The sequence below is a fragment of the Chinchilla lanigera genome, unplaced genomic scaffold (assembly GCF_000276665.1).
Source record: "Chinchilla lanigera isolate Chin_1 unplaced genomic scaffold, ChiLan1.0 scaffold00057, whole genome shotgun sequence".
Taxonomy (NCBI): Eukaryota; Metazoa; Chordata; class Mammalia; order Rodentia; family Chinchillidae; genus Chinchilla; species Chinchilla lanigera.
The window spans coordinates 11,807,137-11,834,047 of NW_004955458.1; the positions used below are offsets into that span (position 1 = coordinate 11,807,137).

A 26,911-nucleotide genomic window follows, 5' to 3' on the forward strand; every position below is an offset into this window, starting at 1 on the left:
AGTAAGAGAGAAACTGTAGGCAACTCTTTTTCTTTACATGAGGCTGGTGAATTGTGATGAAGTACCTTATCACAGCCTAAAAAGTTTAAGACTGAAACAACGTGGAAAGCTCTGCTCTGTTTGCTGGAGAACACGTGCTCTTTTTCCAGCTCTGTTGCTAGATCTCTGCAATTGTCAGAATCCATCATTGTGTCCTATTTTCAGTTTTGTCATTCAGAGAATGAGGCTGAACTAATTGTCATTATTCATTTACTTCTGAGAGTTTATACTCTAAGGTAACTGTTGCCACTTTTTTCCCAAGATTTAACTTAGAGTCCTAAGCATCTGGGAAGAAAGTAGCTCATTCCGCACACGTATCTCTGTAGAGAATTGATAAATTCAATAGTTAGTTCCTCAACTCTGTGTGCTGAGAGACCTAAGATCTACTGAGTAATCTTCCCAGAATAAGTGTAAACCTGGATATCCAGTGCAGAAGCACCCATGGAGACATATTCTTGTCTTTATCAATCCTGATGTTTTTGAATTGCAGAGATATGTTTTGGTAACCAGCTTATCAAACCAGCAAGCCAGTGGGATGGTCAGGAACGGCTTCCCCGCATCAGACTGCCCGCTGCGCTTCTGTGTACCGTGCGTCCACTGGCCATTCTGCTCAGAGAAGTCGTGTGAGGACTCCAGCTTTTGAAGCGCAGGGGCTGTCCCGCAGTAGAGCGGCCAGTAGTTTACGAACAGTAAGTTGTGTCTACCTACCAGGTTGTTTCCCTTTGCTGAATCATCGTATTCCACAGGAGTAAATTCAAGACAAGTTAACTGATTCCTTAAGGGACAAAATAGAGCATTTACTCAGCTATCAAGACTGGTGGTTCAAATGACACCAGCTTCTTGGCTGCCTGAGTATTCCTTTAAAGACTCTCCTGGATCTGCTCTTCCTTCTTCCACTTGGCTATCTGCCTCTGGGAGCTCTACTTGGCAAACTAAGTTGTCTTGTTCGGGAGGACAGGGGTGCTGGGGATTGAACCCAGAGTCCTACGGTTGCACAACTCCTACCACCGTGCTACACCCCAATCCTGTCTTCTCTTTAGTGAACACCAAAAATGAGTGTGCTTATGTGTGCCAGGCATTGTAATTTATGCCTGTAATCCAGGAGTCTGGAAAGCTGAGGCAGGAGGATTGCAAGCTGAAGCCCATCCTAGGAAATTTAGCAACTTAGTAAAACCCTTTTTTTTTTTTTTTTTTTAGAAATAAAAGGAGGAAAATACTAACAGATCGACAACGTTTTACAAAATAGCAAAGGATCAGTACAGATATTACAGAGTTACAAACAGAGTGGTAGGGAATTAACAATGCTTATTGTATTACATATTGATATCTTCAATGTAGTTTCTCATGAAAACACATATAGACATACAAAGCTAATCAACCAATGCCTCACTGACAGTTTCTTTCAGCAAGGAAATACAGGACAGTAGAACACCTGTGTTAACTATCCTGCATATACATATATACAAACTTTCTCCTTCTTTCCCTTCTCTTTTCCCATATTCCAGTTATCCTTTACCTATGAGTGCTTTCCTATCAATTCCCAATGTCTGTCATATCTCCTAGTTTAAATTAACTTTTTCAGGCTTTACACTAGAGAAACAATGTGGTGCTTGCACATGTATGTTTGATTTATTTCGCTTATGAGTATGGTCTCTAGTTGTGACCATTTGCCTATAAAAGCCTCGAGTTTATCTTTCTTTACAGCTGAGTAATATTCCATTATATAAAAGTACCACAATTTTCTTATCCAATCCTCAGTGGATGGACATTTGGGTTGCTTCCACATTTTAGCAATTACAAATTGTGCTGCTATGAACATAGGTGCACATACATCACTGTGATATGATGTTTTTAGATCTTCTGGGAAAATACCCAGCAGGGGGATAGCTGGGTTGAATGGGACCTCTAGACCTAGTTTTCTGAGGACTCTCCAAACTGATTTCCACAGTGGAGTAAAACCCTTTTTGAAGAAAAAAATAAAGGCTGCAATGTAGCTCAGTGGGAACACCCCGGGGGGGGGGGGGAAGCGTACTTATTTGCTTAGATTTTCCTGATTTTGATAAAATGTAGCAGATAAATACTGCTCCTTCTCTTTTAAAAGAAGCTATACTGTAGCCACTGATGGCAATGATTTTCTAAACTTTCAAGCTGACCTACTTGCTAATCCCACACTGCCTTGTCACTGTGAAAAATGAGAAAAACAATATGCTTGCATGATGGTAGAATAAATTACTTAATATATAAAAATTTTAAAGCATAAACATATATAAAAAGAAATATCTCAATCGCTATTATTTCAAAATATTTACAGATAAATGTACCTACAGAGCTAGAAATATAGCTCCGTAGTAGAGTGCTTGCCTAGCATGCACAAGGCCTGGGGTTCAGTCCCCAGTACTGTAAAACAACAACAAAACAACAACAAAAACTTCTCCATATGTATATGAAACATGTCAAGAAACTCATACAAATGTTTGCTTACATTCATTTCAAATTAGTAGAAGATGTGCTTTATTCCTATTTCCGAAAGGAATGGCCTGTGTTGCACCTTGAGACCGTCATGTTAAATTAAATAAATCTGACACACAAGCTTAACTATCACACTGTGTCTCTTCTGTGAAAAACGCAAAGTATAAGAGCAAAACAAAAGACAGATAATAGGAAATAGAGACAGATATTTTACAAAAGGGAACGGGACCAAGAGATGGGGGGAGAGGAGAGCAGGGGTGATAAAAGGATTAAGATGTTTTATGTACATGACCAATTCCCCACAAAGAATATAATCTTTATGTACTACACAGATGTGCCAATAAAAATAAAATATTTTTAAGAAGGAACAACTTGTTTTATTCTTTAGAAGTCACATTCAAGCCATATTTATAGACCAGAGGTACAGTGTATAATATGGTATCTACCCGGTGAGTCCTGCGTTCACAATTAATAACCATCTCCATGCAAAACTTCTTACCTTAAGGGACCTTCACAGTCTCCTATGAAAGGGAGAATTACTCACCTGCCAGGTACTGATCCCTCACCGGCCCCTGCTGTGTGAAATTTCTACTGAGTTAAGCTTGCTGTAACTAGGAAATGAAAGCACAGATCAATAACTGTCTGTACCGCCCAAAGCTTCATTTAGAGGATTTTTTAAAGCCACAGCGGAATATTGAAAAGGGCATTCTCACAGGAAGCACGGCTCAGCCATCACAAGCTACTCAGGAAAAGCACATGTGCTAAGAGCCTATACAGGGATCCCGTGTTTTGACTCAGAAATCCCACTTCTGAAACTCAGGGCTAAAGAAGAAATCCTAGCATGGAAAAGTTTCACACATAAAGTTGATGTTATTTAAATAGTGAAAAGTTAGATATAATCCAAGCATGTACATGTTTAAATATACCATAGAACACTGTATCACCATTCAAAAATCAAGTTCATAGACTGTGTAATAACGTGGGAAGCTGTCTTACTGTCTGTAAACAAACAGCAGAAGAAAGGCTTGCTATTTCAACAGAAAAACACCACCTGGAAAACACCAACACATTCACCTTTTCTCAGGTGAGCTAACTACCTGATTTCCCCACTCCTATTCTTCTCTCTCCTTTTCTGTACTTTCCAAAAGCTTTCACAGAGAGGCTGGGGATTTAGCTCAGCGGCACAGCACCTGCCTGGCAAGCGCAAGGTCATGAGTTCGATTCCTGGTATCGGAAAAAAAAAAAAAAAAAAAAAAAACCCAAAAAACAAAAAACAACAAAAGTTTTCAGAGAGTGTACTAATTTGCAAGGGAGAAAAGTAATGAATGCAAAATTCACAAAATGATAGTTATACCCTCACATAAGTATGGCATATTCCAACGAAGTCCGGTTCATGTTCCTGACTGAACCATGGGTTTTACAAGTAGTAATCACTACAAAGACAGCTAGCAATGTGAAAACCTCAATTTGTAATAAAAGGACAAGTATCAGAATTGATTCCTCAGTTCTTCATACAAGGCCAAAACAGAAATAATTATTAAGGATATCTAGACAGGAACCACCCCTTGGGAAGTCTAAAAGGGTAAATTTAATTAGTAGTATAGTTGTCCTGCCTACCTGCCTCAGCACTGAATTCCAGTCAGTTTATTATACAAATGGAATGGACTGAAACAAGCTGATACAGAAGCCACATAAAAGTTGCCTAAAACAGAGATTAGTAGATTTTATTAGAATGATCCAGGCAAACAGTACTTCTAAAAAGTTAATTCTGCTCAGTTTATTTTTGTTATTAGTAGTTGCACAGGGGGCTGGGGATTTAGCTCAGCGGCACAGCGCCTGCCTGGCAAGCGCAAGGTCATGAGTTCGATTCCCGGTACCAGGGGAAAAAAAAGTAGTTGTACAGTTCAGACTATCTTTCTTACTATGGTTTGACTTTAAACCAATAATAAAAGAATACCAAAAATAAAAGAATAATCCAAATCTGAAAACAATGAACAATAAGTCACAGGTATTTTAGAAGTGAAGGAAACCCCCTATTTCACAGATGTGAAATAAAGTGAAATACTTGTCTAAGGGCCCAGACAGCCGGTGTGGAAGCCAGAGGCCAGCTCGGGGTGACTCTCTGAGTTCAGAGAGTAGGATGGCGTTTACTGATAGAGGAATGTGGGCATCCTGCCGGCCTCCTTCCAGCCTGTGGTCCAGCAGGCTGTCTCTCTCTGGCCTCACGACGCCCACCTGGCACTAACAGCTCATTAATACGAAGGAAAGAAAAGGTCCCACTTCTGCGTGTCTACTCTGTGTCAGGCACTTCGTACACAGTGACAAACTGCAAGTGCATTTTGCTGCCACTGTAAAGTAAATTAATGACTTCCTTTTACTGTCAGAAAAAACCGAGGCCCCGAGACTTGCAGTTGATCAAGATTTTGTGCTGTGGTCTGTAAATGGTGGATTGATCAGGGTTGTCCAGAGAAACTGAATGGATAGGAGATACATCTTTCGAAGAACAGACAGATATAAATACATGAGGAATGATTTAAAAATTACAGCGAGTGTTAAGCTTTAAAAAATTTGTTACAGTGGAAGATATATTACCATTAATCCCCCTCAAAATGCTCCCCCGCCACTCTGAAGGCAGCTACCCCACCGTTCTGGCCACTTGCCGAAGTCGTCCTGCATTTCTTCTTTTGCACTATGTTAGTTGTGTTGTCACGGCCACCCTGATGTTGTGAATCAGTTCAGAACGCTGGCCCTTCATACTTTAGGGGAGAGCCATAAGGTGCCTGGTGCCAGACCCAATGCATGAAGTGGATGAGGACACCCGTAATGTCTTTCAGAGCCTGCCTTTCAGCTGGATGGCTCCTGCAGGCAGCACTCACCCCGTGTAAAGACATTCACGAAACAGGACTTCAGAACTGCTTCCGAAAGTGCCAAGAACGACGCGACGGGTGTTTCCCCGTGAGGCGGCTATCTGAGGGGGTGACGGCAGTGTGCCTTTCACTGTGAGGAATTTTTAAATTTAAACATTCACTGAATGCTTTAACCAACCCTGAAAAATACAGATGCAGATAAACATCGAGACCTGGTAAGTAACTGGCCCACATGGTTACGGAGACTGGCAGACCCTAAGACCCAAAGCCGGCAAGCTGCATGCCAGACGGGCCGTGGTAGTTTCCAGCTGAATGCTGGCAACTTGGAGACACAGGAAGGAACGATACTTCAGACTGGAGGCTGTCACCAGGAGGAGTTCTAGCTACTTCAGAGAAGGTCAGTCTTTTGTGCTATTCAGGCTACTGGCTCATGGAGTGGGGCTCATGTCTTGGTTACTTTCCTCTCGTTGCTGGGACAAAATACCTGACGCCCAAAATTAAGGAAGGAAAGGTTTATTTCGCTTACACTTTGTGGAGGTTTCAGTCCATACTTGGCAGGTTACAAGGCAGAGTGGCACACGGCAGAGGGCTACAGCTCATGGCGGCAGAACACAGCAAAAGCAACAAGCACAAAAGGGAGTAAGCAGCCTCTTCCTCTCCCTTACATATGCAAACTATCCACCCCAGGGCGGGTGTAGCTCTCACACCCATAATCAATCAAACTCTTAAAGCCTGCCCCATGGCCGCATGAGGCTTTGGGGGGACACCCAGACACAAACCATATCAAATGTCAATCTACTTTGCTCTGTCTATTGATTAAATGCTAATCTCACCTAGAAGCATCCTCACAGACTACCCAGAGTAATGTCTGGGCACCCCACAGCCACATCAAGTTGACACATAAAATTACCATCACACGTAACATACTTGCCAGCATGGTCAGGACCTGGGGTAGATGGTGGCCAGCTGCACCCCAGGGTGTAGCTTACAGAGGCACCCTTGGAGCCTCACTTGCCTTGTCTTGGTTCTGGCCCTGTATCTGAACAGTACGGTAGACTCCTCTGCCTCGCTTACCTTGCAGTTTTGTACTGGGAGAACAACTTTCTACAACCATTCTAAAAAAGACTTCTGTACGTTGAGTTTCTCAAAGAATTGATGGTAAAGTATCTGAAATGTTGAGTACAAAACAGTACTTGTTTCTTTTTCTTTCTTTTTTGTTTGAAGACAGGGTCTTGCTATGTAGTCTGGACCTGCTTTGAACTCACTACGTAGCCAAGGCTGGCCTCAAATTCCTAGTAATCCTCCTATCCCAGCCTCCTAGAGCACTGGGATTATAGGTGTGCACCAGCACACCTGACAGGTACTTATTTCTATGCTTACTATGGAATGGAAATCTACTTATACTTCCAACTGAAAATGTTTTCTAGTAATTTGAATAATAGTTATTGAATGGGTTCTTATTTGTTTTTATTGAAAGGCAAAGGAATTTTTATAAAACTGCAAACACAAATACTTTGTGCATTATAGAAAAATGCACAACTATTAAAGAACAAGCCTGAATTATTTTGCTTTTGGCTAAAGACCATCTGGTCCAAATTATCAGCTATTCCTCACATTTATCTATCTAAATTTCAGTAATGCATGGTAATAACTGGTTAGTGGGAAGACTACATGAATAAGATAAGATAAATGAGAGGTTTTTTTAAATTATTATGCACAATATAAAGAAGAAGTGTCTGCTACTATTATCAGAATGATAGAACTGCACAAATTTACCCTCCTGCCCTCCGTTTGTGAGTGAATTCTTCCTAGCACATGGAGAAGTAACTCGGAATGCAAACCTGCAGATACCCAAAAACCAGGCAAGTTTAGTATTTAAACTTTGGGAACCAAGGACAATTGGTCAATTTGGAACCAAGTAGGTTGTGCATTAGTCCTATTTAACTTCTGTACTAGGTCTTGACTTAGATGATTTGATATTTGCTGTGTAATACAGGACTTTACAAATAAAATTCCCTTTTAAAAATGATTTGGACAAACAGGCTGGCTATTCTTACATAAAATAAAGGTAAAATAATATATAAGTATATATACATATACTTAGGACCTAACTGCTAGAGTCAAGCACAAGCTCTGGAGATGACAAAGTGTGACCTTGGACAAGTTACTTAATCTTCTCATATTTTAAATGGCAACAAGAACCAAAAAAAGTACCTTTGGTCAGGCACGGTGGTGCATACCTGCAATCGCAGAACTCTAGGACACTAAGGTAGGAGGATTGCAAGTTCAAGCCCAGTCTGAAGAACTCAACAACTTAATGAGACCCTGTTTCAAAAGTAAGGGCTGGAGGTATTCCTCAAACAAAAGATTACTATCAGGAACATATAAAGAACTCAAAAAAAATCAGACCCCCAAATTTAAAGACCTAATCCAAGAACGGGCATCTGAGATAAATACACACTTCTCAGATGAAGAAATACAAACAGCAAATCAATACATGAAAAAATGTTCAACATCACTGGTTATTCAAGAGATGTAAATTAAAACAACACTGACATTCCATCTTACCCCAGAAAGAATGGCTACCATCAAATCAACCAACAACACTTGCTAGCGGGGTTGTGGGGAAAAAGGAACTCTTCTCCACTGTTGGTGGGAGTGTAGACTGGTGCAATCACTGTGGAAATCAGTGTGGAGATTCCTCAAAACCTAGGATTGGAAGTCTCATTTGATCCAGCTATCCCTTCTGAGTATCTTCCCAGAGGAATTAAAAGCATGGAACCACAGTGATATATGTGCACCTATGTTTATAGCAGCACAATTTGTAACAGCTAGATCTTGGAAACAACCCAAATGCCCATCAACCAAGGAATGGATAAAAAAAAATGTGTCTTTATATACAATGGAATACTACTCAGTCATAAAGAAGAATAAACTGGAGACTTTTGTAGGTAAATGGATGCAACTAGAGACCATACTCGTAAGTGAAATAAATCACACATACATGTGTAAACATCATATTGTCTCCCTAGTGTGAGAAGCTGAAAGAGTAAATAAGATCCAAAATGTGCAACAGATATTGTAAAAAGGGAAGAAACTGTTCAAAAGTAAAAAGAAACTGGGATGGGGGAAAGGAGAAAAGAAGAAGAAAAACTATGTGTGTGTGTATATATATATATATATATACACACACACACATATATATGTATATATATATACACACATATATATATAATAGTTAAGATAGTTACACTACTAATTTTTCTTAGTACATTGAAAAGAAAGATTTATGTTAATATTGTTTGGACAATTAAATGCCTATATCTTATACTCTGAGTAACTAATTTGAAGATAACAATATGCAATGTATTAACTATTGTTACTCTCCTATTATTTTGTTTTGATATTTTGTTTTATTTTTTCTCTTTAAAATAAATTTTTTTAAAAAGTGGAGGCTGAGGTGGATTGTGTATAATAGTTTAAAACAAACTTCCTCCATACTGGGGATATAGCTTTGTGTGAAGACCCCGGGTTCAATTGTAGTAGTTGGAAAAAAAAAAAAAAGTATGTTCAGCCTTCAGCACACAGAATTGGCTTAAATAGCGAATGAGACCATCAAATCCATGTAAATTACGTATCGAGCTGCTGACTCACAATAAATGCCCAGTAAACATCAGTTCCTAATAATAAGTCTTCCCAAGTGTAAATTCCAGCTCTACTGCCTACTAGCTCTGTGAACTCAGGAAATTATCTAATCTTTTTTGTGACTCAGTTGTCTTTTTTATATCTGGAGAAGTATGTATACATGTATCAATTTTATTTGTTTTCTCTAATTAAAAATCGTATTTTTTCTACTTTGCATATTTTTCTGCAGATAAAGTAGAAATGTATAGAGCTCCCACCGTGAAATGAATGACATTATTAGAAATTACATTCTCTGATTTTTTTGTCATCCTGCTTCAAGGAAATCTGTGTGTTCAGTGTGCCTGCTCCCAGTTTGGCCCATACCAAGTGGTTGTTTAGCCCAAATATCTGAGCACAAAACTGAGCTCATTCTTCTGGAAAAAGTATGGTGAGCAATTTCCTTCCCTTTAATTCCTCCCATCTTGTTTAGTGAAGCTTTGTATCGTTTCTAACTTTTTTTTTTATCACTTTTTATTCTCTTTAATGGTTTGCATTCTTTCATCTGGTAATCTGAGCAACTCTGTTGAAGATAACAATATGTAATATAACAACCATTGTTAATGCCTGTTGTTTTGTTCTGAAATCTTGTATCATTTTTATTGCTTTTGTGTTTTGTTTTTGTGTATGTTGTTATTTTGTTATTGTTTTTATTCTCTTTAAAATAAAAAAAGAAAAAAGAAGGGATCACTTTTTTAAAAAAAGGAAGTGTGGTGAGATCTCTCGTAGTGGAAGAGGGAAGCACACGGCCTGAGCTCTGGTCTGATGAGGGCAGGACAGCGAGGAACGACATGCAGCCTTACCAGACCTCACGGGACCTGGACCACGGCTTCTGCCTGCCCTGCCACGGACACGGCCGGAATGCCTCCCCTTCATACGCAGCGTCAGTCCTCAGAGGTTCACCTGGGTCTTTCTGGACAGATGTTACTCGATGTTCTCAGGGAATTCTCTAATTTCCACAGCCTTCTTGATTTTTTCCACAGTGACCAAGATCAGAAGTGGAGCCCGTCAGTCCTACAACCCTGCACCGGCTTTCTGATTTCAGAAGCAACTCTACTCTCTCCACAGCCCACTCAAAGTTTTTCTTTACCACCTGGAGCCCTTCCGGGGTTACTCCCTTGAAGTCACCATAAGACTGTTTGTCTTTCTGCTGGCTTCGATCTCCCGATGGCCAGAGTCTCGGGAATTATTATCAGTAACATCAGCGAGAATAATTTCTTTGGTGGTCACGTCAACACCAAATTCGATCTTCATGTCAACCAGCGTGTGCAGTTCTTGGGCAACAAGGATTTCTCCAATATTCCAAAACTACCTTGTGCAGCACGGCTCATGATAGGCACTTCAGTTTGGCCTACAACAAGTCCAGCAAAGCAAAATTTCACAGCAATTAGCTGTTCCTCGGACCACTGAGGGTCACTATTAGCATCACCCTTGAGAAGGGCTCCATTTTAGGTGAGTAAAACTTAAATCCTTCCTTGACACAAAGACTTCTTTTGAGAAAAGAACTGGTTGCTATTATTCTGCAAACGATTCAACTGGAATCATTTCACACTGGGGTGACATAAAAGCTGTCTCTCCACATTTTCTGCTGAAAGCAGTCTCGATACCTGTTTCCTACAACTGAAAAATACAACCGGTAATCTGATTGGACACGGCAGCTTTACTTCCCATGATTCTTTCTGGCTGCATTTCCTGCCGTCATCTGGCCCCTGGACTGCAGGAGGACCTTTCCTGGACGCTCCAACAGTCCATGGACTTCTTCCATTTCACTCTCACAGAGCTTTTTTGCCAATGTTCAGTATCTCTATTGCCACCATGATCCTGAGCAGACTGGAGGAAGTGCCCACGCTAGAAAGAGAGCTCGGCTGTCACGCTTGTAAGATGGGAACATTAGCAGTGTGTATCTCACAGGATTGTTGTGAGAATTGGACAACGACAAAAAGTGACTGGGACTTGAAGATGAAAAATTCTTAACTGTTGGCTATTTCCCTCTCTTTTCTTCTTTCTTCCTTTTCTTCTCTGTCTACCCCATCCCTTTCATGTATCATGCTAGGTTTATAGGCCAAAAGATGGTTTCAAAGTTATATAAGTTAATCTCCAATTTTAGCAAGAGCTTTTCTCACCAGAACACTATGAGGCACCAATAGATTCTGTATGTGAGAATTTTATATTTCTGAAACTGGTTACATGAAATAGCCAGGAAACAAGGTATCTGACATAGAGAAAAGACGAGTTGAAAGACTTGAGAGCTGGCCTGATTTCCAGTGTAAAGGGGGCTAAAACCATGCTCCCACTGGCTCCAAGCAAGAGGCAGAGGAAGGGCCGGTAATCATACATGTGGCCCGGCATCCCAGTGGAGCTTCATTGGGATTTGGGGGTGAGCTGTGTCTCTGGCTGTCTGTGGTGCCCTCTGGCATGCACGGAATCTAGGGGGCCTGCCAAGAGCAAGTTTTGTTTATGCAGCTGCTTGGAAAGTAAAGGAGAGGGAGGTAAAGTGCAACACTTATACTGAAAGATTCTACGGCTTGATCCTTAAGCCAAAGATTCTACGGCTGGTATCTATGGGGATATCTATCAGGGCTAAAGGAACAGGACCTTAAGGTACCAAGTAACAAAGCTCAATGCTAAAGAGCGGAAAAAGATAGACACCCCACCTCTGCACAGGACACCAACGGCTCTGAGGCCCTGCATCCTATGGAGAATACTGCCCAGCTCGACCCCTTAGCAATTACAGCTTAAGGAGCACAGATGGATTGCCTAGACCTGAAAAGCTGCCCACTCACTAGTGTCACCGTGGCAGCAGCATCGGTGAAGATATTCCATCTAAGATGGCATACTGGGAGCCTCTCTAAGAGCTCAGAGTTAGCTGGCCTTTGCCAGGAAAGGAGCAGATATGAACCATTGGTCCCACACAAGCAATGGGGAAACAAATCAGCAGATTTAAGCTTATACATGCAAGTAGTACTCTCCAAAGGCCAGCCGATAGAGCCTAGGGGTATTCACTGAGAAGACAGATTGTGGCTCTCTATGAAAAACAACTTTCTAGAATTCATACAATAAAAATAACTGCTAAAACCCTGTCACTGGGCATACCTCAGTTAGCGACCGAGAGACCACAGTTCATGGATGCATAGGAGAAAGGCTGGGCCTAACGATCTGCATGAGTTCTAGAACTCCTCCAACTAAGCTCTTCGTTGTCTTGTAAAGGCACAACCGGGGTGACCCAGACTAAACTGTCTGCACACGGAAAGATAACACAAAACATAACTCCTACATAAACTCGAGCAATTGTTCAAAAGGAAGCAGCACATAATCAGTATGTAATAAAATCACATTTTTAGGGCCAATGAGTATAAACGAGAAAGTTCACCTCCCAGCCCACTAAATATTTAATGGGCAACTGAAACGAGTAACGAAGATCACAATATCCCACACGGACCTGCTAGACAAATGGCCCCTGAAGCCTCAAAAAGCTGTTAAGGCGGGAAATTCCCCAAGGAGTGATTTTTACATTGCCATCTGCTGGCTACTGCTGTAAGTGACAGCAGTATAAGTAGAACCTCAAAACCTAATCAAGTTCTAGCTGGAACTAGGAATATTAACTGAACTTTCGAATGGTAGGAATCAAATGGATTCACTAATAAATCAAAAGCCAAATACCAGGGTAGTTCTGCAAGAGTCCTGGGAATCCAAGACTACCTTAAATATGAGATGCCCCATATGGACTTGACCTTAAATGTCACTTCTTCCAGAGGTGCAGCCACGACTGATACTGAAATGGACCTTGCAAACAGGAGCGCTGCCCTCACCAAGACCTATCATGTAAGTTTATTCAGGCTTATCTTCAGTTCTTATAAACTAGTTTCCTCAAGAGTAGTTACGGACATTTCACCTGGGGCAGCTTATTTGCTCGATCACCTAGCAATATATCGACATTTGTCAAACCCATCTCCAAAATACGAATGGCAAGTGGAAGGCAGAATTCCCTAGGCTCAATCATTCCAAGTACATACAATCTATGAGGCGAACCAGAGCAAAAGTTGGTTTGGTTGGGCATACTGTAATTTTATGGATGTCAAGGTAGAGCCTGAAAAACACCAGAACCCTATACGGACAGCTCACTCCCCCCACCACAGAGCTACTGCGCTGTCCTCGGTATGGTCAGCGCACCTTGCTTACACTGCAACTGCGAAGCGTTCAGCCTTGCACCACTGTTATTTTGAGTCATCCCTGTTCCACACCAGACTGTGATCTCTTTGAGAGGAAGCCTCATATCCAGTTTACTTTTCTTTTTAGTGTTCAGCATAAATTCTGGCATTACGAAGGACCTTAATAATATTTATTGAGTAGAGATTTTAAAAAAAGAAGAAAGAGACAGACAAGAGGGTGAGAGAGACAGGAAAGGAGGGCAAGCAGCAGCAGTCAGAATTCGAAGTCAGTATTTCTACTCTCCATTTCACTTCTTAGCTCCAGACTCAAATGTCTCAACTGCCTCCCAGCCCTTGCCGTCTGGTGGAAAAGAGGCCCAGCAATTTTCACACGGACCCCACCGTCTTTGTACCCCAACTGCTGCGCTCTTGTTCCTATAGTCCCCTTCTCAGTGCAGGTATCTCTGGCCACCCAGCCAGCTCACAGACATCCTCTGTTAACATCTACACCCAGCCGACTGTACCGAGGAGGAGTGGCGACCACCTTTCTTCTCTCTCCACTCCTGACCTCAGTTCTGTCTCTCCTCATCCTTTCAGCATCTCAGATAGCTTCCTAAAAGGCTCCTTGTCCTTGGTCAGGCATCTCGTTAACTCCCTTCACCCCTCAGCAAAGTCACCCCTATACAGACCTAGCATTTGTGTCTGCTTTCAAGCCGAATGACTCCCCAGTGTCTACGACACAAACTCGGCGATGGCATGCTGAAGTTATCACACTCTTTTCTAAACTTACTTTAGCACCTATTCCGTAAACTGTAACCACTCTCCAGTGATACCAATGACTCTCCCTTCTTGCACCCTTCAAGGAGCTATCAGGCTACCTAGAGTGCCCCCCTTGGCCCCACCTGCCTTGGGCACTCTGCTTACTATGCATCTTTTCTGACCAAGCTCAGATGTTACTCCAGGATCTTCTCCAACACTGCAAATTGCAATTTTACCTGAAGAATGACAAAATCCATTTCCCTATTCCTTAGGATAGTCACAGAAGCCATAACAAGCCCATGTGAAGTCCCATATGGGGAAATTAAGTTCAAGTGTCTCCACCGAGCAGACGCAGCTCTGTGCCGAGGTGTCCAACCTGGGAAGTGAAATATGAGCTGGATTTCACTTTCTATTTACCCTTTGATTAGGTTCCCAGGTGCAATGAAAGATCTAATCTGTGTTGACCCTGAGTATTTATCACCGTTACTACAACTGCCTTATGGATGCCACAGTCTTCTCCCCCAGCTGACTTCTTGAAGGCAGTTAAATCAATTAAAATACAAATTTTCAGGACCTATGACATAGTAAACATTGATAAATATTCTTTGACTTTTTTTTTGAAAGAAAAGGTACTCTAAAAGTTATCAGAACAGATCTGAGAAAGATCTCTGAAGTATCAAAACATGTGCAAAAGTATTCTTAGATGAGGAACTTAACTTTCTTATGCCCCTCGGGATAATAATGATGGCCACCTCTGGACTGCTGAGAGGACTTAGTGAATAATGATCTGCAAAGTGCTCAGGAGAACGAAGAGAGCTCAAATAAAGAACGTAATGTTGAACCTCAGGCTTCTAGACAAAGTAGAGCAGGGCAAGTCCAAAGCTCAAATGAGGGGGGAAATTATAAAGACCAGAGCAGAGATTAATGTATTGGAGACTAAGAAAACAATACAAAAAAAAATCAACGAATCAAAGAGTTGGTTCTCTGAATTAAATAAAATTGACAAACTCTTAGCCAACTGTATCCAAAAAAAAGGAAAGAAAACTCACAATTAAGAATGAAAAGAGTGAAATCACAACAGATTCTGCAGAAATCCAGAAGATCATCTATTCCAACTTTGAGAACTTGTACTCTAGTAAGATAGAAAACACAAAAGAAATGGACAGATTCCTAGATACATATGAATTACCAAAGCTGAATCAAGAAGAGACAAAAATTCCTAACAGCTCAATGTCAGTCAATGAAATTGAAGATGTAATTTAAAACTTACAATAAAGAAAAGCTCAGGCCCTGATGGATTTGTTACTGAATTCTACAAGAAATTTGAGAAGACCTAATACTGCTACTTCTCAAATTCTTTAAGCAAAGTGAAAGGGAAGCAATACTCCTAAATTCATTCCTGGAAGCAAGCATTACCCCAATACCAAAATTGGAGAAGCCCATCAATGAGGAGTGAATAAGAAAAATGTGGTATTTTTATACAATGGAATATTACTCAGCTATAAAGAGAGAGGCTTTTATAGGTAAATGGATACAACTAGGGACCATACTCATAAGTGAAATAAATCAGACCCGCATGTGTAAACGCCGTATTGTCTCCCTAGTGTAAGAACCTGAAAGAGTAAAAAAAGGTACAATAGATACTGTGAAAGGGAAAGAAACTGCTTGATAGGAAATAACAACTGGGATGAGGGAAAGAAGAAAAGAAAGAAGAAAGGGAAATATATATATATAAACACACACAAGATCGCTAAGATAATTGTACTACTAATTTCTGTTGGTTTATTGAAAGGAACAGTTAATGTTTGATCAATCTTGCATCCCTGTATCTGATAATCTGAGCAACTACTTTAAAGATAACAGTACATAATACAACAACCATTGTTGATTTCCTATCAACTTGTTTTGAAATTCTGTATCATTTTTATAGTTTTTGTGTTGTTTTGTTTTTGTCTTGGTTATTTTGCTTCGTTCTTTTCTCTTTAAAAGGACCCAAACAAGAAAGAAAACTACAGACAAATTACCCTAATAAACATAGATGGAAAAATCCTCAATAATATACTTATAAACAGAATGCAACAAATTATCAAGAAAATTATACACCATGACCAAGTAGGATTCATCTGGGGATGCAGGGATGGTTCAGCATACATATGCAAATCAATAAATGTAACATACCATATTGACAGAGCCAAGGATAAAAATCATACGATCACCTCAATAGATGCAGAAAAAAGTCTGACAAAGTGCAACACCCATTCATGATAAAAAACACTATAGAAAGTTGAAACAGATGATCTTTACCTCCATCTGATAAAAACCATCTATGACAAACTAACAGCCAACATCAGACTAAATGGACAAAAAGCTTTCACTCTAAAATCAGAAACAAGACAAGGATGTTCACTGTCACCACTCCTAGTAAATATACTTCTAAAAGCATTATCAAGACCAATTAGACAAGAGAAAGAAATAAAAGGAATAAGGATAGGAAAGGAAGAAGTTTAATTATTATTATTTGTGGATGACATGACAGTCTACATAGAAGACCCCAAAAACTCCACCAAAAGACTCCTAGATTTAATAACCAAATTCAGTAGCATAACTGGACACAAAGTTGACACTCAAAAATCAATAGCCTTCCTAGACAGGAATAATAAACTCAGTGAGAGAGAAATTTGGGAAACAACACTTTTTACAATAACATCCAAAAAAAAAAAAATGAAATACTTAGGAAATAACCTAATGAAGGAAGTAAAACTACAGTTCTCTGAAAAAGAAGGTTAAAGAGTACATCAGAAAATGGAAGGATGCCCCTTGCTCCTGAGAAGGAAGAATGAATATAGTGAAAATGGCCACGCTTCCAAAATTGCTATACAGATTTAATGCAATCCTGATCGAAATTCCAACAGGGTATCTCACAGAATTAAATAAAACAATCCTAAAATTCATTTGGAACCAGAAGACACCTGAAATAGCAAAGGTAATTCTAGGCAACCAAGGCAGGCAGGGGGCACCACAATCCCTCACTTATAATTATACTATAAAGCTGCTGTGATTTTTTTAAAAAGCGTGGTACTGGCAATTTAAAAAAAAAAAACAACAACAGACCCAAGGATCAATGGACCAGACTATAAGATGCAGAAATAATTCCAGACATACTTAGCCACCTTATCTTTGACAAAGTGCCAAACATTCCCTGGAAGACAGGTAGTCTGTTTAATAAATGGTGCTGATAAAACTGGCTTTGCACACGCTGAAGATTAAAACTAGACCCATGACTTTCATCGTGCACTAAACTAAAGTCAAAATGGATCAAAGATCTAAGTATTAAAATAAAAACATTAAATCTGCTGGAAAGATATTGATATAGGCAGAGACTTTATGAACAAAACCTAGACTGCAAGGGAAATACTACGAAGAACAAACAACTGGGATCTCATCTTATTAAAAAGTTTTTGCACAGCAAGAGAAACCAGGAACAGAGTGAAGAGACAACCCACTGTCAGAAAAAACATTTGCCAGCTGTTCCTCAGACAAAGGACTACTATCTAGAATACATAAAGAACTCAAAAAAATCAGACCCCCTAAATTTAAAGACCCAATCCAAAAATGGGCATCTGAGATGAATAGACACTTCTCAGATGAAGAAGTAGAAACAGCAAAGAAATATATGAAAAAATGTTCAACATCATTGGTCACCCCAGAGATGCAAATTAAAACAACACTGAGGGGGCTGGGGATATAGCTCACTGGCAAGGGCAAGGTTGTGAGTTTGATCCCCAGTACCGCAAAAAAAAAACCACAAAACAAAACAAAACAAAAAACATTGAGATTTCACCTCACCCCAGAAAGAATGGCTATTATCAAGAAATTAACCAGTAACAAATGCTGGCCGGGCTGTGGGTAAAAAGAAACCCTTCCCCACTGTTGATGGGAATGTGGCCTGGTGCAACCACTGTGGAAGTCAGTGAAGATTCCTCAAAATATTAGGACGAGGGGTTCTATTTCACCCACCTATTCCTCTTCTTGGTACCTTCTTGAAAGAATTAAAAGCATCATACCACAGTGATATATGTACACCCTTGTTTATAGAGGCACAGTTTGTAATAGCTAAATCTTGGAAACAACATAAATGCCCATCAACTGATAAATGGATAAAAACGTGGTGTTTTAATACAATGGAGTACTACTCTTCCATAAAGAAGGATAAGCTTCAGATATTTCTAGGTAAATGGGTGTACCTATAGGCCATATTCTTAAGTGAAATAAATTGGACACACATGTGTAAACACCACATTGTTTCTCTGGTGTGAAAAACTGAAAGTGTAAATAAGGACCAAAATGTATAACAGATATTGTGAAACAGGAAGAAAATGTTCTAATGAGAAGGGTAACCGGAAGGGGGAGAGGAGGAAAGGAAGGAAGGGGAAGGAAAAAATATGACAAGAAAAGAAGGCAAAAATGGAAACAAAGCTATTGTAAATAAGGAGGGGAAGAGGGTTTGAAGGGAGGGTAGGGGAATGGTGAAAAAAAAGCATCAAGTTATATCAGGTACAGGTACAAATTCCCTAAAACAAATGTGATATATGTATTATATCAATAAACTTAATTAAAAAACTTAAAAGGACTGAATTCCAGACAGAAGAAACTTCTTGTGCAAAGGCCCCAAAGGGCTAAATTAGGTGTAGAGAAGCCACTGTCTATTCCACGCGTCATCAAAATTTACTCAGTACAACCCTGGGATAAACTTGCAAGACCTGGGGTTCGTCACTCTGCAGTACCCAAGGCATAAACCCGCCTGGCTTGTCTCAGTCTCCCACTTCCCTGGCCCAGACCGCTTCTCCGCTATCTGATCCTGACACCACCACCACCTCCGCTTTACTGGGTTTCCAGGACCCCTCAGTGAGATTCAAGGGTTCTCATAGCCACCTAGAACATTTCTTCCCCTTTAAGACTTCCATGCATTTAAACACCCTGGGCCCTCCCTATGACAGGTTTTTTCCACCCCTGGCTGATCTGACTCATCCTTTGGGAATTAATTCAAATGCCGACAATTCCATGTGTCCAGTGAAACACTCCTAGGGTTTCTTTTCTTTTGTTTTATTTTCTTTTCTTTGCACCAGGAATCGAACTCAAGATGTTGCACTTGCCAGGCAGACGCTGTCAGTGGTTTCTTTTATGTACTTTCTATCTTCACTTGGGTGATGAATATTTGGCCCTGGACCCTGAGCCTCCTGAGAGCAGTACTGGATTTATTCCTCTTTGTATGTTCTGTACCTAACTCCGTGTCTGTAGACTAGCTGACTGAATTAGAAAGAAAGGCTGCATGGAATATCTCTCATCCACTGCGGGTTCATGGGAGTGTAACCAAGTTCCTCCCAGGTAACTTTAGCAAGTTGGCTAAGTTACTACTGCAGAAGAAGCCCTGATCCGCTCAGGCCTCCTCTTGAGCTCTAGCTGTAAAGAACAAAGGACATTTTCACTCTTAATCCCCAAAACTGTTCTCTCAGAATACTCATTTTATTTGCTAGGGACAGTTAAACTACAGTTTAACCCAGAAAGTGCTTTATTAAGTATTTATTTCACCTTTCTACTTCGCTCCAATAATTTCCAAAGACTTTTATTTGTGCCAGTAATTTACAATCAGGAATAAACGAGGGGACACTGGGGAAGGGTTGTTTATGCACTTTTACACCACCGGGGAAGGAAGACACCATGAAGTTTACATTTATGCCATGTAAATCTCTATAGAACCAAGTGTGTTTACCAAGTACCTTGTAACTCATCTCCACTAAGCGATAACGCCCTTTTTCTGGCAAAACTTTGAGAAAATGACTGCTGTTTTCTATCAGCAGACACAACAGATGGCTGGCACATGCCTGCTTTGCTAAATGAAATGAGCTCTCTGCAGAATTACTCTTTGATCCCTAGTGGCATGTCTACAGCACCACAATGCAAAATACCGCAGTGCAGCGGACCTAAGCATGAAAGGTTTAAAGCTGTCTTTTTGATATGAGTACCCCCTTTAAAAAGCCATGCCCACAGTATGTAAACACACTCGCATTCCCACTTTGAAATCGTGGCGCAGAGGTCAGAGAATAAGACATTGTCTTCATGCAGTGACGTTAACCCCCATGAAGGTGGGGTGGCAAACTCCAGGACAACGGTACCCGAGCACCTGGGTAATAATCATAGTACCCCAACAAGCACAACTCCACTAGGAAAAAGTGTGGACAGTATGCATTTAGGGGTTTAAAGAATAAAAAGTACTGCTATTACTCAGGGTTGGAAAGAGGTGCTTAAGGGTGTCAGGCAGTTCTTTGGTAGCTAGAGAAAAAGTACTTGAATTAAAATTCATTCTGAATTGTTATTCTTTGATTTTTTTGCCAAGAGAAAGGCAATAATAATAATAATTCAGGTTTTTTTTTGTGCAATCAGTCCAATGTGAAACTTGAGACTATAAACTGTAGCAAAAATGTAATGGGACCAGTGTTACATCCTATCAAACACTGCATGGAAAACCTAAGCTATGGAGGGCGTCAGGGGTAGTACTCAGTAATAAGACTGTGATCTAGTTGATATTAAAGAAACATGTCAGTAGAATGATTCTGGTTTTTAAAAAATTAGCATATCTGTGAGTCAGTTGTCAAAGAAATGGCCTGTTTTCTGTTCCTCTTTTTTCCAGTAAAAACCTGAATTTGAGTTGTACTGATTGGAGCCATTCACAAAGGTAGCACTCCCAGGCAAAGTACTCGAGCTTTCTTTACACGTAATTCTTTCCTGCTATTGTTATTATTTCTGACCGGACCATGGATTCATTTAAAATTAACCTTACATGTTGGGAAATGTTTCACTTGACAAACTGTGTCTTCAACATCTTTTATAGTTTCTACTTTGTTGGTCATGCATAAAAACAAAAGAACATGTTTCTGCAGTTTAATCCAATATACCCAATTCTTCTGCAGTATACATATCCTCAGGGCTCTAGACAAAATTCTCCTCTTCCTTTCCTGTATCTAGAGCAACACTTTAAAGTTTTGTTTTTAAACATCTTGACACTGAGAAACATGAAGCTACACCACTGACTTCTACTGGTTGTAAGAATTCTGCACACAGTATATGATAGAAAGCTACTCCAAAACCTGGATTAGTCAGTATAGATATCTAGAGCTTGTTTAGTGATCCAACTGGTGGTCCTGAAATTAATATTAGTTGATTATCTTCACTCAGAGTTCTATTCACAGATACTAATTTTGACCCAACCCCTGCCATCCAGCTCAGAAATCCAGGCATCCAAAAAAAAAAAAGGAAGCCGGGTGTGGTAGTGCATGCCTGTACTCCCAGCACTTGGGAGGCTGAGGCAGGAGAATCGTTGCAAGGTCGAGACCAGCCTAGACTGCAAAGTGAGCTCAAGGCCAGCCTGAACTGCATAGTGAGACCCTGTCTCAAAAAGGCCAAAAAAAAAAAAAAAAAAAAAAAGAAAAAAAAAAAAAAGAAATCCAGGCATTTAGTCACAAGAACATGGAAAACTAGTTCAGATGGTGCAGCATAAATCCATGAGAACTGCTAAAAAGAGCAACATCAAAAACAGATGCCTCACTCACTAAGTATTGAATTGTAAGTATCTTAGAATCCATGCAGATGATAGAATATATTATGGTTATCAGGTCTATATGATCATTATAAGGAAGATCTATGTATAAGAGCAGTGTTTATTTTGGCCTTACACTGAACCTGTTCATAAGGAAATCAGCAGTGGTATCCTAATGTTAGAATTCAGATTTGTCTAATGAAACTTCTTGTTAAATTTTTGCTTGAAAGCCATTGGGTTCAGGAAGGGTTCTTTTCTTTTCTTAAAAAATATTAGTTAGTGCCTAATGTAGAGTCAGACAGACCTTGCCTATCTCAAATTTAGACATTCCTCAATGAAAAATATCAACTATTACAAAGTTATATACAATATAAAAGATATCTCTCTTTAATGACTAAAGATCCTTTAAGCCTAAGCCTCTTCAGTGGAGACTTTTCTCTCATCTAAAATCTTTGCATCTAAGAGGCGGGCTAGAAAATGAGTATTTTTTGAAGGAGTGATCAAAATATACAGTGAATGTTTAAATTTTTTAAAAATTTACATTGTCAATAATCCCCCTCAAAATACCTCCCCACTTCAAAACACACCCATCCCATCATTCTGGCCATTTTCTGAAGGAACTCTGAAAGTCCTCTGTTGTGTCTTTCTGATGTGATCAAAAACATGGTGAATGCTGCTGCTGGGCACTATCCAACAGAAAAGCAGGACTGTAAAAAATTACCACGCGTCCTCACCTGCTTACCCACTGGACCTGGCATTGTGTGACTTCTGGCGCTTCTCCCAACTCAAACTTACGGCATGAAAGGTAAGTGTGTGAGTCAATTCAGGACATCAAGGCAGTCAGGACTACACAGCTGACGACACGAAGAAGAACTTGCAGCACTGCTGCAGAAAGTGGCAAGAAGAAGTAAGTGAGTCTGAAGCAAAGGGGCTGTTTTGAGGGGGAATTAATGACAAAATGTCATTAACTGTGGAACTTTTTTTAACGTAGGCATTCAATAGTTTTCAATCACATATGTATATGAGAGACAAAATGGGGCAAAGTTGTCCCTGGAAAAACAAGAATTTCAGAGAGAAAGAGAGAGAAAGAAAGGGAGGGAGATTCGGGGGAGGAAAATATCTTCTTAAGCAGATATCCTGGATACTGAGAATCAGGTAAACATTAACGAATTCTTTGGACTCCATAGATACAATCACCCATGAAAGCCATTAGTTTTAGCATTTTGTTAAGTGATGTATAGTATAAAAGTGATACCAGATAATAAGGATAAATTTTAAACTTATACAACTTTTTTATGTATATTTAGTTGAAAATGATTTTTTTACATTGCAGATCAATATATATTTATTGCGGAAAAAGTAAAACATAATAGATACAAATGTAAACAATGTGTACCTCCGGGAAGATCAGATGTTCACTGGATAATTTTTTTCCTGTTTCTACCAAGCTGTTCATTAACTGAATCAAACAGAACACACCGTGTCACAGGCTGCTTAATTTGTCAGGAACATCTTCCCATGGCCTTAAACAGACATCTCACATAGAATATCCTCAGTATTGCTTCCTTTTAGTCTTCTGCTACTGTTGCTGGACATTTAATTGAGACTGTGTTTTTACATGTATAATCAGCATGAAGCAGAACATTCTTGGATCTAATTTTTATTCACATTTATGATTATTTCCTGAGGATAAAGGTGTAGAAGTAAAATTTCCCATTCAAAGAATTTGTATCAAGGCTTTTACCATCCAGGTCCAACTGCCCTGCAAAATGACTAATGCAAATGTCGGCAGCATATGCTATGGACAATTTCCCACATACCGGAGCACTTTTAAAGGTTTGACCAACTGAACATGGTGAAAGAAACCTCCCTGTATATTTTATTTGCATTTTTCTGCAGTAGAACATGAAATGAACACTTTGGTTACTGGACTGATAATTTACTGGAAGCAGATAACACATTATTTCCTCTACTAGTCCTCAATCCTAAAGCTAATTTAACTTCCTCTACATGTTGCTAAAACAAATATCAAATTTAAAATTTCATTAATCAAGTGTGTGTATGCATTGTAGAAACTCCTAAGTGTCTGTCACAGTTTAGATGAAATACCTGGGTAATGGAATGAATTGTTCACTTTCCACATAAATGTTCTGATGTTGCTTGGCTTTAACCACAGATGTGTTTCAAAATACTTAACTGGTATTAAAGTCATTTTTCCCATCTTCAAAATTTCCTTGTATTTCAAACTTATGGCATGAAAACCCATATGACTTTGGTGAGTAAAATTAATCATATTTACATAATATTTTAAGACAAGTTGCAGTTTGGTACTGTGTAGATTCTTCCCCATTGCCAGCCTCACCCATGAGAAAAAAACCTAAGATTCCCCCTAGCTACCTGGGGTAAATCACCCAGAAACTGTTGAGTATGACAGAAAAATAAATGCTACTCGTTTCACCTTTGTGTTCCCTAGCCTTGACAAGACATGGCGCTGAGACTGCACAATATGCCACTCTATTCTGTACTCAGCAGTCATATGTGCAATGTCTGCAAGCATGTACTGCTACAAACCAGTAAGAGACTGAACTGAAGCCTATCTTTCAAATTTCCATTCTTCAAAGCAAAACATAAACATATATATGAATAGCTGTGATGACTATACTGCTGTTGTCTGATGGTGTACTGAAATGAACAGTTAATGCTCACAATTTTTTATGTTCTGATTGACTATGCATGCTTGTATCTGGTGGTCGGAGCAACTGATTTGAAGGTAACAATATGCAAAGGAATTACAATGGTGAACTCCTAGCATCTTGTCTAGTAAAACTCTGTATTATCTCTAAGGTTTTATGGAAGAATTATTTTCTTATTCTCTTCAATGGTATGAGCAATCTTTCATTCTTACATCTGATAATCTGAGCAATGTAGTTGAGGATAGCAATATGCAATGTAACAACCACTGCTGATCTGTATTAATTTGTCTTGAGACCCTGTATCACTTTGAACGTTCTTGCTTTGATTTGTTTATGTTTGCAATATTGGTATGCTGCTACTGTTCTATTTTTTTGTTTGTTTCTCATGTACTACTCTCTTTAATATAAAAAAAGTTTAAAAACAAACGAACAAATTTCTATTCTACAGGATATAAATTCATATGGAGAAAAAAGAAAAGAGCTCTTGGTATTTTCTGACTCTCTTATAGTTACCCAATGTTTTTAGCTAGCAGGGTGCAATTTAATCCACCTTGTAGCTGTTCTGATGACTTTAAAAAAGCTTGAGTCAAAAAATCCCTTTTTAAAAATACAGAATTAATACTGAGCTCATTTGACAAGTGGTCAACTACTAATGAACGGATTTGAATGAAAAGAAAAGGAGATAAAAATGCAAGGCCAGTCATTGACTTAAGACTGATTTCACAGTATTCTAAATTTAATTTTCCATCAAGTATCTATGAAGAGGGACATGCAGGGAGAAAGAGAAAATTTCCCTGTAGAACAGCAGCAGCCGTGGTGAACCTGTCTGCCAAATGGGGTATTAGACCACTCGACCTTCCGGTCATGAACTTCAGTGGATCCAAACAAAATGTCATGTTTTAACCACAAAGCAATAGAATTGTTGCAGGGCCTGGACTTACCCTATTTCAGAAGTAGAATTTTTTTAAAAGAAAGAACAAAATTGAGGGGGAAAAAGAGCTGAAAGGGGTATGCCCACGTTATAACAGGCAATGAGAAGAACCAAAGTAGCTTCTCAACTTAAAACAGTTACTTTTTGTAAAGTGTTTTTTGATCACATTCTTCTTGAAAATAGCCATGTAGGTAATTTCAGAACAAACAAACGTCAAGAATATGATTTTTAATTATAATGACAATGATTTTCATAGTAGAGCCATTTCACCAACTAATGACCAGAAGAATTTATTACTTACCACTTATCCTCTGGAGTATATTCTCCAGTTTTACCACAGAAATGAAATGCACACAAGCATTTTATTCTCTTTCCATTCATATTATACAAACAATATATAAAAGGTAACATACAAAGATGCTCATGTGCTAAGGAATAAAATGCCCCATAAAAATAGATTGCAATTTTCTTTTTCTGCAAGACAGTATTTTAAATAGTAACTCCGAAGATCAATAGGCTGCAATATTACAATGTTCTTGTATGACACAGTTTGAGTCTATGAACTTCCAACAGAAATACATAGGGTTCATACTGCAGTGGATATCATTCATCGTATCCGCTTTTCAAAATGCATAATGTCAAACTACTTAAATAGACAAATTTTGTTGTAAGGTATCAACAGTGTTACAGTGATTACTACATACTATGGAAAATATTCTTTTAAATATTGTGTTACATTTTAATGTTTCAACGATCACAGAGATATGGTGATATTGGTATTTGAAGTCTTTATATTTCCAGCAGCCTCAAGACACCAAGTCTTACTTAAAAAGTGAGCTTAGGCACATTGCTTAGCTTTTCTTTTAAAAAAGAAATCTTTAATTTATGTGACAACTCTAAATAAATGGGGATTTATCTTTTATTTGCTTTCGTGACCCTATGAGAAATTACTCTTTCAAACTGTAAAACATACTACACTGCCCACTACTATTTATTTCTATTTGCCATCCGGCAATCCAGTATCAAAGGGCAATTTTCTCCACCCTTTCTGGTTATCGGAACTTACCTGCCCTGCCGCTTGCCAGGTAAAATTCATGGAATGGATATTGACGGGAATAGCCGGCATTCTCTGCTGCGCTTTTCTGAAATCATGTGTGAAGGGGGCCATTTTCCCCTCGGAAACAATCAGGATATCTTCTTCAAATCCTGTTTGAAAAATAATAAACAGAACCATGAAGCCAGGCAGAGCGCAAAGAATCCAAGCCAGAAGTATCATGCAAAAGAAAACCAGAGAGCAGTACGGGTCACTGCTTTGCACAAAGCACCTGTCTTTGGTACCCACACCGCTACCGAGATTACTTTTCCTCCCGATGCAGCTAGAAGGATGCTAACGGCACACACTTTCAGGGGAAGGGACGGGCGTACGTTAACTATGCAAAGAAAAAAAAATCTTAAATGCACCCAAAAACGGAGGGCGGCAACAAGCAGCAAGAGAGGTTTATAAAGTTTCAGATGGAAGCTATCCAACCCAAAGCGGGGAGCGGCTGCCTTCGGAAGCGCAGCTCCGAAACGCGCTGGACGCGCGCAGCCCGGGTTAGGGACCCGCGGACGCACGCACGCACGCACGCACGCAGGCGCCGCGCCGGCCTCACCGATGAGCACCCGGGCCTGGCGTGCGTCGACCCACAGGTACAGGCCGTCCTCGGGCGGCCCCGGCTCGGCCCGCAGCG

General features: G+C 39.7%; 1 protein-coding gene and 1 pseudogene across 1 annotated transcript in view; both read right to left on the reverse strand.

Annotated features, from left to right (window-relative positions):
* Wif1 (WNT inhibitory factor 1) overlaps window positions 1-26,911 on the reverse strand; it is a gene marked incomplete at its 5' end in the record, with an annotated part of 78,901 nt that extends 51,990 nt beyond the window's left edge. Inside the window, 2 exon segments of the mRNA XM_013521009.1 lie at window positions 26,248-26,387; window positions 26,834-26,911. Coding sequence (XP_013376463.1) covers window positions 26,248-26,387; window positions 26,834-26,911 — 218 coding nt within the window.
* On the reverse strand, window positions 394-10,873 carry LOC102011180 (annotated as a pseudogene).